This window comes from Lethenteron reissneri, chromosome 4 (genome assembly GCF_015708825.2).
Source record: "Lethenteron reissneri isolate LAM-NWPU_2019-01 chromosome 4, ASM1570882v1, whole genome shotgun sequence".
NCBI lineage: Eukaryota > Metazoa > Chordata > Hyperoartia > Petromyzontiformes > Petromyzontidae > Lethenteron > Lethenteron reissneri.
The window spans coordinates 10,705,017-10,722,520 of record NC_083782.1 but is presented as its reverse complement, the minus strand read 5'-3'; the positions used below and the strand labels follow the sequence as shown (position 1 = coordinate 10,722,520).

The 17,504-nt window shown below is 50.5% G+C and overlaps 1 protein-coding gene across 10 annotated transcripts in view; it reads right to left on the bottom strand.

The window, feature by feature from the left end:
• Positions 1-580: 580 nt before the first annotated feature.
• Positions 581-17,504, bottom strand: part of ADGRL2 (adhesion G protein-coupled receptor L2) — a 158,039-nt gene continuing 141,115 nt past the window's right edge. For 5 of the 10 annotated variants that reach the window (XM_061564935.1, XM_061564915.1, XM_061564977.1 and 2 more), the window contains one exon: positions 581-4,440. In XM_061564935.1, the coding sequence (XP_061420919.1) occupies positions 3,287-4,440 (1,154 nt within the window). In that variant the 3' untranslated portion in view covers positions 581-3,286. Of the gene's footprint in view, positions 4,441-5,595; positions 5,648-10,235; positions 10,368-17,504 lie in introns of all 10 variants that reach the window. The other 5 variants (XM_061564889.1, XM_061564897.1, XM_061564906.1 and 2 more) reach the window with 3 other exon arrangements.

Sequence of the window (17,504 nt, the reverse complement as noted above, 5' to 3'; positions counted from 1 at the left end):
CCTCGGCCTCCACCGATGAGCACTGCCCATTGCATGCCCCTCGTCTCTTCGCGACACGCGCTCAAACCATCTCGAGTCTGCGCCGCTCCCTCGGCTCCTTGGGCATTAGATTTGTTTTACATCCGTGCTGGAGGAATCCGATTAGCTATAAAGCTCCTTTTTTATAGAGTTCCAGTAGAATATTAATATTAGTAACATGCCAAGGCTCCAAACCTCTTCATTCAGCGTCGTCTTCGTGGGATAATGTCCAGCATCCATCTCGGCATTCTCATCTCTGCCCTTTCAAACCTCTCTCTTGCCTCTTCTTCGGTGTCCACGTCTCCACGCGGAGAAGTTCAACTCCTCGATGGACTTTGATGTTATTCTGTCTATCGCAGCACCGACAATTGGTAAACGGTATTTTTGTTTAAATTCAGAAGGAAAACTCCAAGAGGCGTCACTGGCACATGTTACTAGTTGTTTGTAGTCTCGAGTGATTTTTATTTCTCGAAGTCTGGGTGGGTGGGGAACCGATTCCTTCAAACGCAGAGGGCTACGCTGTTTACGCATTCCGTCAACAACAAAAACAACGCGACTCGCATTTACAGTTTATAAAGCTGTAACATTTATTAGCCACAGACTACTGTTAAACATGTACAACAAATATTAGCCACAGATTAATCGTAGTACTCATAAAAGTACCTTTCAAATCAATGAGTAATAATTTAAAGAAATGCGACTCTTAAACGAGACTCGCGAGAACTACTCTATGCTTACGGAAGCAGCACGCGGCGCGGTGTGGGGCATGATCCACTCGCTCACTCGTCCCGTTCGACTCCGGCATCCATCCCATTGTCTACGGAACTCATCCTGGTTCGACTTCGGTAACCATCCCACTGTCTCTGGAACTCATCCTGGTTCATCTCCAGGGCCCATCCCACTGTCTCTGGAACTCATCCTGGTTCGACTTCGGTAACCATCCCATTGTCTACGGAACTCATCCTGGTTCGACTTCGGTATCCATCCCATAGTCTCTGGAACTCATCCTGGTTCATCTCCAGGGCCCATGCCATAGTCTCTGGAACTCATCCTGGTTCATCTCCAGGGCCCATCCCACTGTCTCTGGAACTCGTCCTGGTTCATCTCCAGGGCCCATCCCATAGTCTCTGGAACTCATCCTGGTTCATCTCCAGGGCCCATCCTATAGTCTCTGGAACTCATCCTGGTTCATCTCCAGGGCCCATCCCACTGTCTCTGGAACTCGTGCCGGTTCCACTCCGGGACTCGTGCTCGTCTATTCCCCGCGAGTTCGTGGCATCGGATTCTCCCCCCCCCCCCCCCCCCATTTAGCGCTCACACCTCGCAAGGCCGGCCGGCAAAAGCCATCGGCGACATTTCAACCAAATAATCTACGGTAAGAAGTGTATATCTACGTTATTCGTTTTTTTGTATTTATAATTCTACACTACAGAATGATTCCTCGCACTTCCGTTTGCTTACGGGTAGATATCTGCAGTAATCACGTAAAAAAAGTGAAATAAGATCGAAGCCACATCAGCCAGGCTCAAAAACTTAAGGATTAATTTGCATGATTTGCAATGGATATGTCTCGAGACCTTCACTGGCCGTCAATACAAGTGACAACAACGGCGGCACACACATATCGCGTGTTTTGGTGACGGCTTACTCGGGTCGGATGAATCCTGAGGTGGGGGGGGGAACGGATGGGGAAGGGGGGATAGGCTCTGGCATGGACACAAGACAGAGATACACCGACACACAGGGGCACACGAGGAGACTGGTGGGGAGAGAGGGCTGGGAAGAGCATGCTTGCAAAGGAATGTGTGTACATGGGATGGCGTGCATTGATGCGTCACGAACACACCAGGGCTGCGTTGCCTTCCGTCGCGAGGCTGCGTAAAAATGTCACTCGGGGTAAGCCGAGTGCCAGGGCGGTTCCACGCGAAGCCCACTGTATCTATCTACAAGAACAGAAGAAAGTGATCACAGCACTTGTTCACGTTATACTTCTTTCTCTACGATTACTCCCTTGAAACGAAAGCGTAATTCAACTAACGGGCCAGAGTCCCTTCCCTTTTTTTTTTGTTTAGGCAGCGTTATATAGTACACACGTCTTTATTTTGTGTATTTTTTTACAGATCTACTGGATCAAACGTCGTGGGGTTTAGCTGCACGCGGTCTGTGCTAACCACAGAATATTGCAGATAATACTGTCAAGGAACTCCCTGCATCACACAGTGGCCTTTTCGACTGCAGGGCCCCGCCGATACGTCCTCATACCGCTTCAAGTGGCCGTTAGAAGTCTCTCGCACGATACAAAATTCCAGTTCCGTGCTATCGCTCTCTCACAGTCAACGACGCATCCTCGGTCCGCTTTGCGCGCTTGTCACCTGACAAACCACGGACGGATTCATCCAATGTCACGACCAATGAACGTTTTCTCACGCGGATGCTCTCCGGCACGCGTCTGTACGCGTTACCCCCCCCGGGCGCCGTTTTTGCCGGATTTGTTGGGAGGAGGATTGTGGAAGTTCTTTTGTGGTGTGGTCCGAGACGACTCTTGGTGAAATTTCAAGGTGCCACGAACAGGGGAAGTTGTTGTTGTTGTTGTAGAATATGTTGTTGTTGTTGTATGTACGTTTGTTTTTGGTTTCTATCGGTAGAGGTTGTGTTGCTCCGCCCCCCACACACTTTTGCTTTAAAATAACCGGCGTCACAAACTTCGTGTGAATATGAGAATCAGCAGAAATGTGTAGCCTGGGTCCCTGGGAGCAAACACTTGGCAGAAAAGCGTCAGAAAAAGTGCAGATGCAAGCGGCATGGTCGGTTCACACGATATTGAATTCCACCATCGTGGCACAGAGGGGCTTCTCAAAAACTGTTTTGACATCATGCAAAGTGAGAATATTATGCCAATAGCACAATGTAGGGTAGGCCTCCAGATCCATCTGGTTTAAATTAAAGCAATAATTTTCAGGGCAGCTACTGCATGTACCCTGTATTTGTGAATACTTAGGCCATAGGATGATATTTATATACATAGAATACAACTTGAATTGCTTCTGAGGTCTTTAAAACACGACGATATAATGTATGAACTAGTATGAGTCTTAATTTTAACCGATGAAAGCAGTTAACTTAAAAGCAAGGCTTATTTAACGTTCCGTCCACGACACCACATTTACAGCGAGATGGGGGGATTTGTACAGATGGCGTGAGCAGGTGGCTTCCCGGTCGGAGTCGTTCCGAGCGCACGGTGCAGCGGCGCCCAGCGGGGCTGCGGCCGTTATAGGCTGGTGACCAGCTGGGTGCTGCTGCCTTCTCGGATGTCTCCCTCGGTCGCCTCGCTCTTTTTGCTCTCGTCCGGCGGAGCAAAGCCCTCGCAGCAGTCCACCTCGTCCCGGCTCTCCCTGTTCCCGCGCCCCGCCGCGTGGCCGTCCCCGCCGTCCCGGCTCGGCTCGGGCGGCGGCGGCGGCGGCGGGGGGCAGGCGTCGCCGCGGGGCAGGTCCCGCCCCTCGCTCCCGCCGCGGCTCGGCTGGTAGTAGGCGTGCAGCTGGGGCTTGGAGGAGGCTCGCGGCACCGACTGGCAGAAGAGCTCCTGCTCCGCGCCGCCGGCCCCGCTCGGGTCCGGGCGACCGGGCTCCCGCAGGTCGGGCATGCTGGTGTACAGCGAGTCCCGCGTGGGCGACTGCAGCTCGGCCACTTGCTTCGGAGACAGCAGCGGGAAGAAGGTGACGGGCGCGTCGGGGCCGCCGGGCGGCCGCGCGGCCCGGCGGTGGGGCGGCTGCAGCGAGTGGGTGCGCGTGGGCAGCAGCGGAGCGCCCGAGCCTTCCTGGACGAGCCCCGGCACCCCCGCCCCCTGGGCCGGGGCGAGCGCCGGCACGTCGGCGACGATGGCGTCGTCCTCGCTGCTGCTGCCGCTGCCGCCGCAGTCGCCGGCCCGGCCGCGGTCGAACTGCGGCATCGCGTCGTCGGTCAAGCCGTCCTGCCGTCCCACGTACACCAGTTGGGCTTTGAGGTCGCCCTGCAGGCTGTCCCTCTTGCCCACGTAAACCAGCTGGTGCCGGGGATTGCGGTTCTCCCACTGGGTGTCCTGCCGCCCCACGTACACCAGCTGGTGCTTGGCGGTGGCGTCGCGCTCGCCACCGGCTAGGTACGCGGGTCCGTTGCGCGAGTCGCTGTCGGGGTCGGGAGGCCTACATCCCTGCGCCGATCGGCTCTCGAGTACGCCCTCGGAGTCGGAGAGGAAGACGGGCCCGTTTGTCGGGTGGAGTTCGGAGAGACGGGTTTTGTTGTCGTAAGGGGGCTCTGAGAGCCCGGGGCCGCCCCGCTGGTCTCCCAGGAAGTCCCTGCTGCTCAGGTGGTAGCTCTTGCCGTGGTTACCATTTAGCGGTAGAGTATCCATTGTGCTTGTGTCTCTTGCATTGGTCATTGAGTGCTCTGCAAGCGACGGTGATGGGCGGGGTGGGGGCACAGGACGGGGCGATCAAAAGTTAACCCTCGCAGTTCGGGCTCTCAAAAATTGATAACTGCAAGTTGCTATTTCAAAGTATAATCTAAAAAGCGAAATAAAAAAATGACAATGATAAACGATAACCAACGATGCGGATATACAAACAGCAACTCATAAAATGTATGACACATAAATGCATTAATCCCCTAAAGTCAAATATTGGATTCAAAGAGGTCTGGGAGAATCAACGGCATGGGCCGTGATGACCTCTCGACCTTGTTCAAACTCTCATGAAGTCACCCGTCTTAAAAAATACTTCCAAATACCGCAATGAAGAGCTATTTTCTTCAGATAATCTAAATGAATAGCACTCGTATAGAGTTTAGTACAATTTGAAAAAGGTGACTTTATCAGATGCCAGATTAACCTGTGGATGGGGCATCAGCAGCAGGGGCTCAATGCATTTGAGACGCACGTGTTTCCAGCACTTGTGGATTGGCGAGCGAAGCAAACACAGAGGGCAAACTCAAGCAACACACTGTACTCGGGAGGGGAACAGCACTGTACTGTGTACAGCCTTCCTTGTGTTCGTAATCATGCCTACGTGTTTTACATCATGATCAATTTCAGGATTGCATTTGTGTTAAATTGATAACGGTAGTCCGCTACATTTACCATAAGTTGACTTTATGAGAACAACATTCGTCTATCAATGGCATAACTGGAGTCTCAAGCTAAGAAAATGGGCTTTTTCAAGTTCCCGTGTGTGGCTGACAAACATGGATGACGGTAGTGGAATATTATAACATTTAGTATGGAGGCATAGGCCTCGATAACAGAGCTCCCACGAATGGAAGGAAGCCCTTCCACCAACAGTGGCATGAGGAAGCCACTGCCGGTCTGCAACTTGACCCTTTGAGAACATCATTTTAATACCTTGCTTGGCCGGGTCTGGACCGTGGAACTTGGAAAGGCCCAGGGTTTGTGGTTTTACTTGGACTAGTTATGCCACTGCGCATCATAGTCAAAAGATGAGTTTAAAAACCAAGTTTTTTAAAATCAAGAAACGTCAACTCCCCACCCGGTAATTTAAGACACGTCACATTCAGTTTCCCGAATGTTGAATCTAAAAAAGGATTTACTTTTGATGGGAAAAGTTATCGTCTAGAGCCATGCTTGACTGTCGGCTGGCCACTAGCGAGTGCGTGAGGGGGTTGGGGTGGGGGGAAGAGGGGGGGCAAAGGAAGAAAAAAGCCAAAAGTTACGGCAGCACAACCCGACAAGAATGGAATACAGCGAACAAGCCTACACAGGGTGCAACAAGTCCGTCCTGCTGACCAGCTGCTCTGCCCGTATCACGAGATGTGCGACTTTTGCACAAATCCTGAGATTTTAAACTCGGCATTGAGAACCGCCCGCCGCCGCCGACCACCTTTAAGCGGAGAGACGTGAATCAGACTCCGCTCCACATCAACAGCTAAGGCCGCCGCTGTGGACGCGAGTCCGAAATTTAACGGACTGCATTGGCCGTGTCGGGACCGGCGTAATTGTGAAAAGGAATTGAACACCGCACGCCCGCATTAGGAACGCCGCCTTACAATGGGAAAACCACCGGGCCTGGGTAGGATGATGTTTTGGGCAGTGGCCTGCTTCTTCAGAGCAGAAGGTACGGTAGAAAGATCGGCCGACTTATTGACAGCGATGGTGCCTTGTGAAAACTAGGGGGGGGGGTTTAGTTGACGTATCAACAGTTTTGAATGGATAGAATGGGATTTAGGGAAAATGCGTGCTCTGAAGAAGCACACGTAAGCAGAACTCTGGTTCCGTATCTCCATCTATGAATGAGAATATGTTTTAGTCCACTGGCCTCTTTGTCTTTCCAGCAGCAATATTCAGAATCAGAATATGTATTTATATTATCCAGCAGCATTTGTTAAGCAAGCAAACCCTGGACTGGTTTTGATCTTTGGGTTCTCATCAGCAAAGTCAGCTTCGTTAATTAAATGCTGCTAGGTTATCAGATATTATTGGCAAGGGCACTCCATCCAAATCACTTCACGGCAAAGAAGAAGATGAGTCTATATATGCTCTGAAGAAGGATCATTACTCAAAACGTTTGCCTGTTAAATGTATTTTCCATTGCAAGGCAGCATTAATGATGAGGGGTGGGACAAGATATTATTTTTATTTGAATGGGCGAAGCGGTCAATTATACTGCATGTAAGCACACAATCTGGATATTTACAGAGCGCAGCATAGGATTATTAGCATACTTGTAATGTATTTTGTAAATATTTAATGGTAATTATTCAAGAGTCTCACGCACAAGAAAATATCAGCATTAATCCCTCGGCTACAAATAAAGCGCTCGGACAATATATTACACAATTCATACATTCATTATCCATGCAGTGCCCGACAACCATTGCATCGTTCCGCTGAATATACAAACAGCATCTCCATTTTCCTGTGACTGCGACGTTTAATCCGTTTATCGGGAGCACTTACTTGGACGTAACTTTAGCGTGCTCTACAAAAAAAAAGCGGGCTTAATTTTACTCTAAAGGTTTTTCGTTTAAAAAAAAGTAAATAAAAAAATAAAGCACATTCCCTTTAAAATGTAGACCTGAAACCTTTCACAGAGCACTTGCGGTCTAATTACAGTGTTGTTTTAGGCGAATGAAGCGGACACTTAAATTAATCACAAATACCCAACACATTCAACAGCGCGATATAGAACCACCCTCTACTTTAGTAACGAACTAATATTGTCACGCGGCATGTATATATACGGCACGTCCAGGAGGACATGTTAATAAAACACTTTCCCTTTGCGACAAATAGACATATTTTTTAAACAACCACATTTTTGATGTCGGTGAAGAATTTAATGCGTTTTTGAATGCATCGCTGTTCCATGCTGCTGGTTTGCGCGGTGAGACGTTCTTGTTATATAATCTTGATGGTGAAATCCAGCTCTGCATGACCTCTCTCTAAAACCGACAGTGGCAGGGCTGAAAATTGCACTTTTAGAGCAGCGCTGGAGGAATTCGCTTTTGCAATTTTCGTCCTGGATACAAGGCGCAGGGTGCGACTCTCTAAGGCACTTCCCGGTCTCCTCCAGGTGACCACGAGCGGTGAGGCCAGAAGTACCGAATTCCTTCAACGGAACTTTGACATTCGTCAATGACACCGCCCTGGAGAGGAACACATGCGTCACGTGTGACGGTTCAGGAATTTCCGCTACTTCCTCGCCTTCGACTTTTTTCCTGTGCTACTGACACGCGTGTTGGGATTTTGTTACTTGTCATTGTGCAACGTTGCCAACGAATGTGCTATCACGAGAAAAAAGAAACGTGTTTAATTTTGACAACACTTTGATCGTCTATTGGATTGCAACATCGCTGTTATTAGAACAAATTAAAATCATTATTTTGGCCACTCAACTTGTGTCTTCCCTATAAAACCTTACACAACACGTGATATACAACAGGGTGTCCATGAAGGCATCATCCATTATTTAAGAACCACAATTAGGCAGCGGTGTGAGCTATGTGACTAAAGCTACAAAGACAAAGATCCCCCATATAGCTTTGAATAGATTGCCGGGGAAAGTGCCGTGAGCGGCCAACACTATGCCCAGTCACCTTTGTATCCCGAGTGCTGATGTCTAGACACCGCAGCCGGGCACTCGTGCCAGTCTGAGTCGACCTATGGGAGGGCACAGGATTGGTGAAAATGATTTGCCATCGTTACTGGTCGAGAGCAGGAATCAAACTCGCCGGGTTTATAGTGCAGCGCGACCACCACTGCGCCACCACTCCCCTATATAAGTAAAATAACTACAAAGACAAATATGCCCAGTATAGCCTTAACAGACTGTAGGGGCAAGTGCTATTAGCGAGTAGCACCTATGAAGGCCGGCACGGCACACGAGGGAGTGGGTGGCCAGCACCACGCCCGACCGCTTTTATCTCCCTAGTAGCGATGTTTACACACCGCACCAGGTACTCATTTGAAGCTGAGTCGAACTAGGGGAGGCCCAGTACCGGTTCAGACAATCGTCACTAGTGTTGGCCGTGAGCGGGAATCGAACTTGGGTCTCCGGGTCCGTAGTGCAGCGCGCTAAGCGCTGCACCACCGCACCCCATAACAAAACTACACACACACGCACGCGTGGTGGTTAGAAGATTTTATCTTGCGAGTCTCGCCTCTTTGAACTTCCGCACGACCCCCTTGGCGTTGGCGTTGCACGTCGGATCGTGATTAGAATCCCCATTGTCCACGGCCCGACCCAGCTATGGATCGTTCGAATGCCTGCGCTGCGTGGCGCTGGAATATCGCCGGAGATTTTATGTAAAAGAAAATCTCACAACAAAAATGCTGCCAACATTTCAACCACGTAGTTCAAACCGATGCCTAATTATACATTCTTTAATGATGAATGATACCTTGATTGACACCCAATTACCGAAAGAATCATTGTGAAAATGACACGGTAATTACAATTACAAATTACGCCGCGTTGCGAGTACGCATTGACGTAAAAAGTCATTGCCAAGGAGAAGCGGCGACGCCTCCCCCTCTCCGCTGCAAGGGGGCCCTGTCAGGGATGCGTGGTCACCGCATTAGCGCGTTCCTTCGCCTGGGAAATTGAGGCTAACCTAAGAATAACTGGGTTTCTCATCTATAGGGCAACCTACTTCATCTGTGATTCACCCATCTGATAAACGTAATTGAATCGTTTGAAAAGTGCCACGGCGCGTTACTTCCACGGCTCGGTGTGATGTGACGCGTGGTTTGGGTTTGATCAGGCGACAGGCTGACCCCGGGCGAGAGGCGCGGGGGGTCCTTGCGGGGATCTTCCCCGTGGCTGCGAATGTTCAGACCCCTCACGAGCAGTGGCGGAACCGTGGCTCCAGCTTGAGGAGGCTACACAAGCTCCACTCCCGGGCTTGGCAGTCTCGGGTGGTAAAGCATGCACCGTGGGGCTCCAGTGAGAATATGGACTGCTCCGGTGGTTGGCTTCATCATAGAATCGCATAGAGATCCATATAGTCACACAGAGACCCATGGACTCACGGAGAGGCGCATAGACTCGCATAGAGACCCAGTTGACTCGCATAGAGACCGACTGAGTAACTGAATGGAATGCACTGGCAGAAGCTTCGTAAGCGCTTTTCTCCAGACAGGCACATGCAGCCGATGCAGCGTCTCAGGAGATCTGTTCTCTTGGAGACACTGGGTCATCACCATCATCACCGGCAGCAGCATTATCACATGTCGCCTTCACATTCATATCAATTCATCCACCTGCACGCGTTATCACACGAGGCTATAAATCCCAGATTGACCTTGCAGGCTCCTCTCTTTGGCGCCGTGGAGCCACCAATCTGAACAAAGACCCTTTGTTTAGCTCTCCGGCGTGCTCTCCGCTTCTACGCTGCGTCATCCGGCAAGACGTCCGCCGTTTCGCCCCACGTGCTCGGAGCTTTGTCAGCAACCGAACCGACGCCGTGCCGAGCAGCACGCGGTCCAACGCGAAAGCACATCGGGCAGCCTCCGATTAGCGCGGTTCGCCACGTACGGTGCGAAAGAAGTTAAACGTACATACGCAAGGCGCAACTGCGAAAACTCGCGCGGCGGTCAGAGCCGCGTTCCCCTCGTGTTATCACTCGTGTACCTTCACCCTGTCAAACCCACGATGCCCCCTCCCGCGGGCGCAGGGTACAAGGGACAGTGCGCGGTGGGTGGGTGGAGGGCAGTCCGCTGGGCCTCCCACCTGGTGACTTGCGGTAGACGCCGGTGGCCGGCGCGTTACACACCACCGTGTCGGCCAGCAGCGTGTTATACAGGTTGTTAGAGCCATGCGGGCGCAGCAGGGAGTTGCTGAGAAGCTGGTTACCCACCAGGCCTGTACGGCAGGCCGGCGGCAGAAGAGAGCGCCGTGGAGAAAGCCCCGGCGACAGCAGAACAGAGGAGACAGAGGAGAGAAGCGTGCACTCACAGCAAGGCAAGGACAGCAGTGCAGAAAGCGAGGTGGGCAGGTGGCCTCCGAGGCCGATGGCTTTCACCTTGTGACATATTTGGTCGTTATTTGCTCACAGCTTTATTCCAATTCGTGCTATCGGCGTTGCGTCTCGAGACCAAGTCTCGATTTGGATCCCTCGCAGAGCAGTGCCACCGTTGGTGTTAAGAGAGCGGCCCACCGGGAAGTGGATATCTCAGAGCTACCTCTGAGATCCGTTCCAGTGACCTCTAAGTCCACACAGAAGGTAGCACTTTTGCACTCGCTCTGCATACGAGAGTTATGTTTTTCACATGAAAGTCAACGCGATGTTTTAATTCACAGGGCTGGAATTTAACCAAATTTAAGTGGAAAACCGAAGGTGATACGTTTTTGTACGCAGTCATTGGTGACCCGAGGCTGAGATCAACAACTCACTTGAGGGCCCAGTTTAATCAGGATTCGAAACCAGAAATCTGAGCACTGTCTTTCACTTTTAAAAGTCTAATTAAAATTATTCCTGGTGGCACCTGTCCAACTTCAGAACACCGGTCCAAAGGACTGCGGCGGTCCAATTATACGAGGAGCGTAAGCGTGACCTCTCACCAATTCACGCTACGCTGCCCGTCTCTGACGCATTTTACAATACTGATTTTTTGGTTTGTAATTTTTTAGGCGGTTGGCAGGATCGGGGGGGGGGGGGGGGGTTGGCCTCATGTGCACGTCGGATATACTCGGCGATTCGAATCCCAGGCGGCTAGCGGCTGTTACAGCAAGGCTCTCAAGGTGGTTTGCTGGGTTGGTGGTTTCTCTCTGGTCGCTCGGTCGGCGATGATTTCCCCTCCCCGTGACAAAATGAATTGTCGCGACTTGTGGCGGGTAACAAATTGCCTCGAGAGTGAGCGGCTGCAAGGGTCGGGTAAACCAATTACATTCAAATTACACAAATGTATCAATTCTCATTCAACACACATCTTTATCCGTGACATCTTAAATAAGTCCTCCAATTGCGTTGCTGCTATTTAAGTTGTCGTTTCACGATGACGTCGCCAACAGATTAGGGAACGTAATTCGATTTAAAATGCGCTGATTCACCACAACGTTTTGAACAAGACAAAGACCGCCGTAGTTTTGGCGACGTACAAAACGTGACAACGCACTGTGACAACATCGCCGTACTCTACGCTCTACGACCCTCTCGAAACGCAATCTCTGCCACCATATCTGCCGAGTACTCTGTATTAACTTACATTATATTGTGCACATTTGGGTATCTTTTGTTGTCTTTTTCGGCAATTATAAAATAATTTTCTACAAATTTTGACCTAAATATTTACCCCCAGGAATAGTTTCCTAATTTTTTTGTTTTAATCATCAAGCCAAAGGTAAAATAAATTTTGATGGACACGTTTTGATGGATGCGTTGGTTGTAACCCTACAGGCCACCAATGACCGCATGGGAACACGATTGCTGGGTTAGCACTCGATTAGCACGAGCGTCGTTTGGAGGGACAAGTGTGCACGTGCCGTGACTCACCGATGACAGATCTGACCCACAGGCATGCGCCATCAGATACAGTACATCCAAACAATGCCAAAATGGAACATATTTCCCAGGATGGAACGCATACAAAACTTTATTACAGTTTAAGATGATTCCCACTCATTTGGGAAGAACGTTGCCCTGTTTTGCAAGCCTTTATTCAGTCCTGATTTCTCCTCTTTTTGGAGTTAACATATTGTGTAGAGAGGGACATAATTTGGCAGTGCTGTTATGCTGATTATTCCTAATAAGGCGAATCTGGTATATAATAACAATATTTGTTTTCATCATCATCATGAAGGTGCACTCCCAACGCCAATGACTTTCACGACTGAAACCTTAATTTAAAGAATACATTCATCAGGTTGTCTTATCGTCGTCATACAACGCGATTTCTGTAAAGCAAGAATCACATTATTCCGAAACACCAAGTTGTTTTCCTGTGACAATATATGTTGAGCCTGCAACCTTCCAGCCCCTTGAAGTTATACAGGATGACCTTTATGACCAGGCCCCTTTGAGACTAAACGTCTCTTTTTTTTTGTCTCCAACAGAAACCCGGCTGGGTTTAAACGAGGACAGAACAAAGGAGACAATAAAAAGAAGGAAACAGGGGGAAAGGGGGGCCGAAAATTATTGGCCATCGTGAATTAAGCCACACACCAAAGGCCGCGTGGAAAGGAAGCAAACAAAGGCAAAACGTTTCGTCGCAGACGTCCGGTCATCATCTCAATGAGCGACCATGCGGTCCGCATCCCGACGGCAAGAAGCACAGGCTACGCAAAGTGTGCCAATGGAGGATGCGCCAAATGTGTTGCGCTCATTAGAGAAGGCGATCGGTGTTAGTTGCGTCGACAAAGCAAACGTCCGTGCGAGCACGCCGCATGTGAGTTGCACACATCCAGAGAGCATGGGGGCGCGGCGAGTATTTATTTGACCGAGAAGAGGCAATGGCTGGCAATGTCGAGAGGAGCTGGGCAAGGCGATGATGATTCTATCACACCTCGGCTTGCATTTGTATGTCACAGTCCTCGCAGAGGGGAGGTGGACACTTCTTCTGGTCACCTCGTAGACCACGCCTACAACACCTGGCAAGCCCTGGCAGTCACCAACTCAAGTACGAATCTTCAGACTCAAACCTGCTTAGCTTCCGAGATTTGATGAGTGTATCCAAGGTGACTTGGTTGTAGTATTTAACTCTAGTTTGTATCGTATTGTAAGGCAGAGCTCGTGTAATGCTTGTGTGAATTAGACATCTTTTGAAAGAGGACGTAACTGCGTAGCTCAGGGCACTAGCACCTCCGATTAGCGCGGTTGGCTACGTAGAGTGTGAAAGAAGTTCACTAGACATACGTGAGATCTTGAGGTCGATTCTGGGTTTGAACCATCCCGTGATTAAACTGAGCTGTCAAGCGTAGGGATCTCATTTCTCAATCTGAAATATAAGATCTTTTTGAAATGCAGGTTGTGCCTTCCTTTTATCTGTGAGATGTGAGACAGCACAAATCCGTTGATAAATCTCATCGAGGCATTGTGACCGGAGGTGGCTGGGTGGCTCAGGGGTCAGAGGGCACTTGAGCCGGCACCGATGAGAGACTGGGGTCCGAATGTTGGGGCTTCGACCGCCCACCATCGACTCTGCAAAATTCTCGAGTGCACAGTCGATGGTCTCGGCTCGGTCACCAATGACTTGGCAAACGAAGAAGTCGCACTTTGGGTTTTTCGCTCAATTCGGCAAAAATCCAGTTGTGAGAACGAACACCATTTTCAGGATATAATGCGTACTAATCGTGACGTTTGGTTCTATACAGCATCGTGCATGCAAATTGCATCTTACAATCGCTGAGGAACCACAGACAAGCTGGAGGCAGCCAGGCAGTGAGCCGGTGCCAGCGTGTGCTGTTTAGACGGGAAACTATTTAGGGGCTGTTCGCAGCGCCCCTGTGACCTGCTCATGAGGAGCGCGGGAAAACAGCAGAGGGGCTTCACGAGCGTGGCGGCCGCCGACATGAAAGACACACGGGCAAGGAGCTCGAATCAAGCGAGATGGCGACAGCGGTTATGTAAGGCCATCAAAAAACGTCCAATTACATTGCTGAGCACAGCTTCACCACTCTGCTGCCACGTGAAAGATGGAAACTTTCATGAGAGAGCCGAACAGTAGTTTTGTGGCACTTCCCTTTGCTTTGTCGTCACGATATCGGTGGCGATTGATTTTGAATTTGAGTGGCGGTTTAGGTAAACGCAAAGAAGTTCTACAGCAAGTGGGCCTCCTGCCAAACGCACACGGTGATTTTGTAAAGCAATCCGTGTAAATATTCACCTACCCACTGCGGATTCACGGCATGGGTGGAGTGACATCGCATGTGGAACCCCGCAATCTCGTCGTGGCCAGTTGATTTTATCCGCTGAGCGACCGATGTATTTCTGAGACAATCGACAAAGGATGCAGCTGGAAATACCTACAAACGTATGGTTGTGGGCATCTTGCAAAGTAGATATGTAGTCATGTCAGCAATTTGAGAACTTTCAATTATTTTTGAGGCTGACATTAACAAACTATCATCTCTGCATCAGATGCACTGTATAGGCATGCCATTTAAACTATATCAGTTGTGACCGTGTGATACAAATCACCTGGAATGCACCTACACTCATCAGCTCTCATCAGCTAAGCAGGCTTGAGCCTGGATAGTGCCTGGATCGGTGACCCCCATTGCACCAGCAGGTTGCCACGGGGCTCACAGGGCCGGAGAGGCCAGAGCAGCAAATTGAATTCCCTCTCCGTGTTCCCCGCCTTCATCAACCCGCACTGACCAGCGTGGTGAAGTACGGTCCAATCCCCCCCACAGACCTCACGACGTCGGGAGGACGGGCCTCTTACAGAAGTGGATCGCCAAACATGGGCGTTACATGTACTTAAACATAGATGAACACACGAAAGAATACACTCTTTTTTTGGTGTGCAGAACCTGCCCAAAAGAACCAAGAAGAAGAACCTGCCCAGTAAAGATGTGCATGTGGTAGGAAGCGCTAGACCATGTTACTCAGTGCCTTGGTGATGCTGTGGTCCAAGCGCTAGACCATGTTACTCAGTGCCTTGGTGATGCTGTGGTCCAAGCGCTAGACCATGTTACTCAGTGCCTTGGTGATGCTGTGGTCCAAGCGCTAGACCATGTTACTCAGTGCCTTGGTGATGCTGTGGTCCAAGCGCTAGACCATGTTACTCAGTGCCTTGGTGATGCTGTGGTCCAAGCGCTAGACCATGTTACTCAGTGCCTTGGTGATGCTGTGGTCCAAGCGCTAGACCATGTTACTCAGTGCCTTGGTGATGCTGTGGTCCAAGCGCTAGACCATGTTACTCAGTGCCTTGGTGATGCTGTGGTCCAAGCGCTAGACCATGTTACTCAGTGCCTTGGTGATGCTGTGGTCCAAGCGCTAGACCATGTTACTCAGTGCCTTGGTGATGCTGTGGTCCAAGCGCTAGACCATGTTACTCAGTGCCTTGGTGATGCTGTGGTCCAAGCGCTAGACCATGTTACTCAGTGCCTTGGTGATGCTGTGGTCCAAGCGCTAGACCATGTTACTCAGTGCCTTGGTGATGCTGTGGTCCAAGCGCTAGACCATGTTACTCAGTGCCTTGGTGATGCTGTGGTCCAAGCGCTAGACCATGTTACTCAGTGCCTTGGTGATGCTGTGGTCCAAGCGCTAGACCATGTTACTCAGTGCCTTGGTGATGCTGTGGTCCAAGCGCTAGACCATGTTACTCAGTGCCTTGGTGATGCTGTGGTCCAAGCGCTAGACCATGTTACTCAGTGCCTTGGTGATGCTGTGGTCCAAGCGCTAGACCATGTTACTCAGTGCCTTGGTGATGCTGTGGTCCAAGCGCTAGACCATGTTACTCAGTGCCTTGGTGATGCTGTGGTCCAAGCGCTAGACCATGTTACTCAGTGCCTTGGTGATGCTGTGGTCCAAGCGCTAGACCATGTTACTCAGTGCCTTGGTGATGCTGTGGTCCAAGCGCTAGACCATGTTACTCAGTGCCTTGGTGATGCTGTGGTCCAAGCGCTAGACCATGTTACTCAGTGCCTTGGTGATGCTGTGGTCCAAGCGCTAGACCATGTTACTCAGTGCCTTGGTGATGCTGTGGTCCAAGCGCTAGACCATGTTACTCAGTGCCTTGGTGATGCTGTGGTCCAAGCGCTAGACCATGTTACTCAGTGCCTTGGTGATGCTGTGGTCCAAGCGCTAGACCATGTTACTCAGTGCCTTGGTGATGCTGTGGTCCAAGCGCTAGACCATGTTACTCAGTGCCTTGGTGATGCTGTGGTCCAAGCGCTAGACCATGTTACTCAGTGCCTTGGTGATGCTGTGGTCCAAGCGCTAGACCATGTTACTCAGTGCCTTGGTGATGCTGTGGTCCAAGCGCTAGACCATGTTACTCAGTGCCTTGGTGATGCTGTGGTCCAAGCGCTAGACCATGTTACTCAGTGCCTTGGTGATGCTGTGGTCCAAGCGCTAGACCATGTTACTCAGTGCCTTGGTGATGCTGTGGTCCAAGCGCTAGACCATGTTACTCAGTGCCTTGGTGATGCTGTGGTCCAAGCGCTAGACCATGTTACTCAGTGCCTTGGTGATGCTGTGGTCCAAGCGCTAGACCATGTTACTCAGTGCCTTGGTGATGCTGTGGTCCAAGCGCTAGACCATGTTACTCAGTGCCTTGGTGATGCTGTGGTCCAAGCGCTAGACAATGTTATTCAGTGCCTTGGTGATGCTGTGGTCCAAGCGCTAGACAATGTTATTCAGTGCCTTGGTGATGCTGTGGTCCAAGCGCTAGACCCACTGTGTTCTAGAGCTGCAGTCTTCGTGGTAATTCCAATTAGGGCTTGTTCTATGGAAAGGACTTGGCCCCCCATCATAGGAATGTAGAATTACCATCGCTGGCTCATGGCCCCCCAATGAAGATAAGCGCCACTCCGTCACTCACTCGAGTTGGGTGGGGGATGCCTTTGAGGTTCGAATTACTCGCAAAGGGGGTTGTACGGGAAAAAGTGAAACATTTACACGTAAAAAAGAAATCACTCTTGCCTCGTCCGTGCGAAAATATAGTTCATGAAGTGAATCCATTAAATTGACCACTTCCAGTGTTTGGTGCCGAGATGTGCATCGTCGGCTTGGGAAAAATGTCCGCGTGTGCAATCGTGCGCGCATTACGCTCCCGCGCTGCTCCTCTTCGCCCATCACCATCATTAATCATTTCCGATTCGCTGTTGGATGAATGCCTTTCCGCGTTGACACAACGGACCACGATCCCTTGCAGTTGCGATCCATCCTCCCTCCCTCCCCGCACGCCCTAATTACTCTCATCCCTCCCCCATCCCATTTCCACGTTTGTGTTGCCCGTACAGTACAATCGAGCTTCGGCGCAGTACACCGCGCACCCGTTTCCCTTTCCCTGCAGCTAACGTCCGTGTTATGTTTGTACGGGCGCATACGCGTAG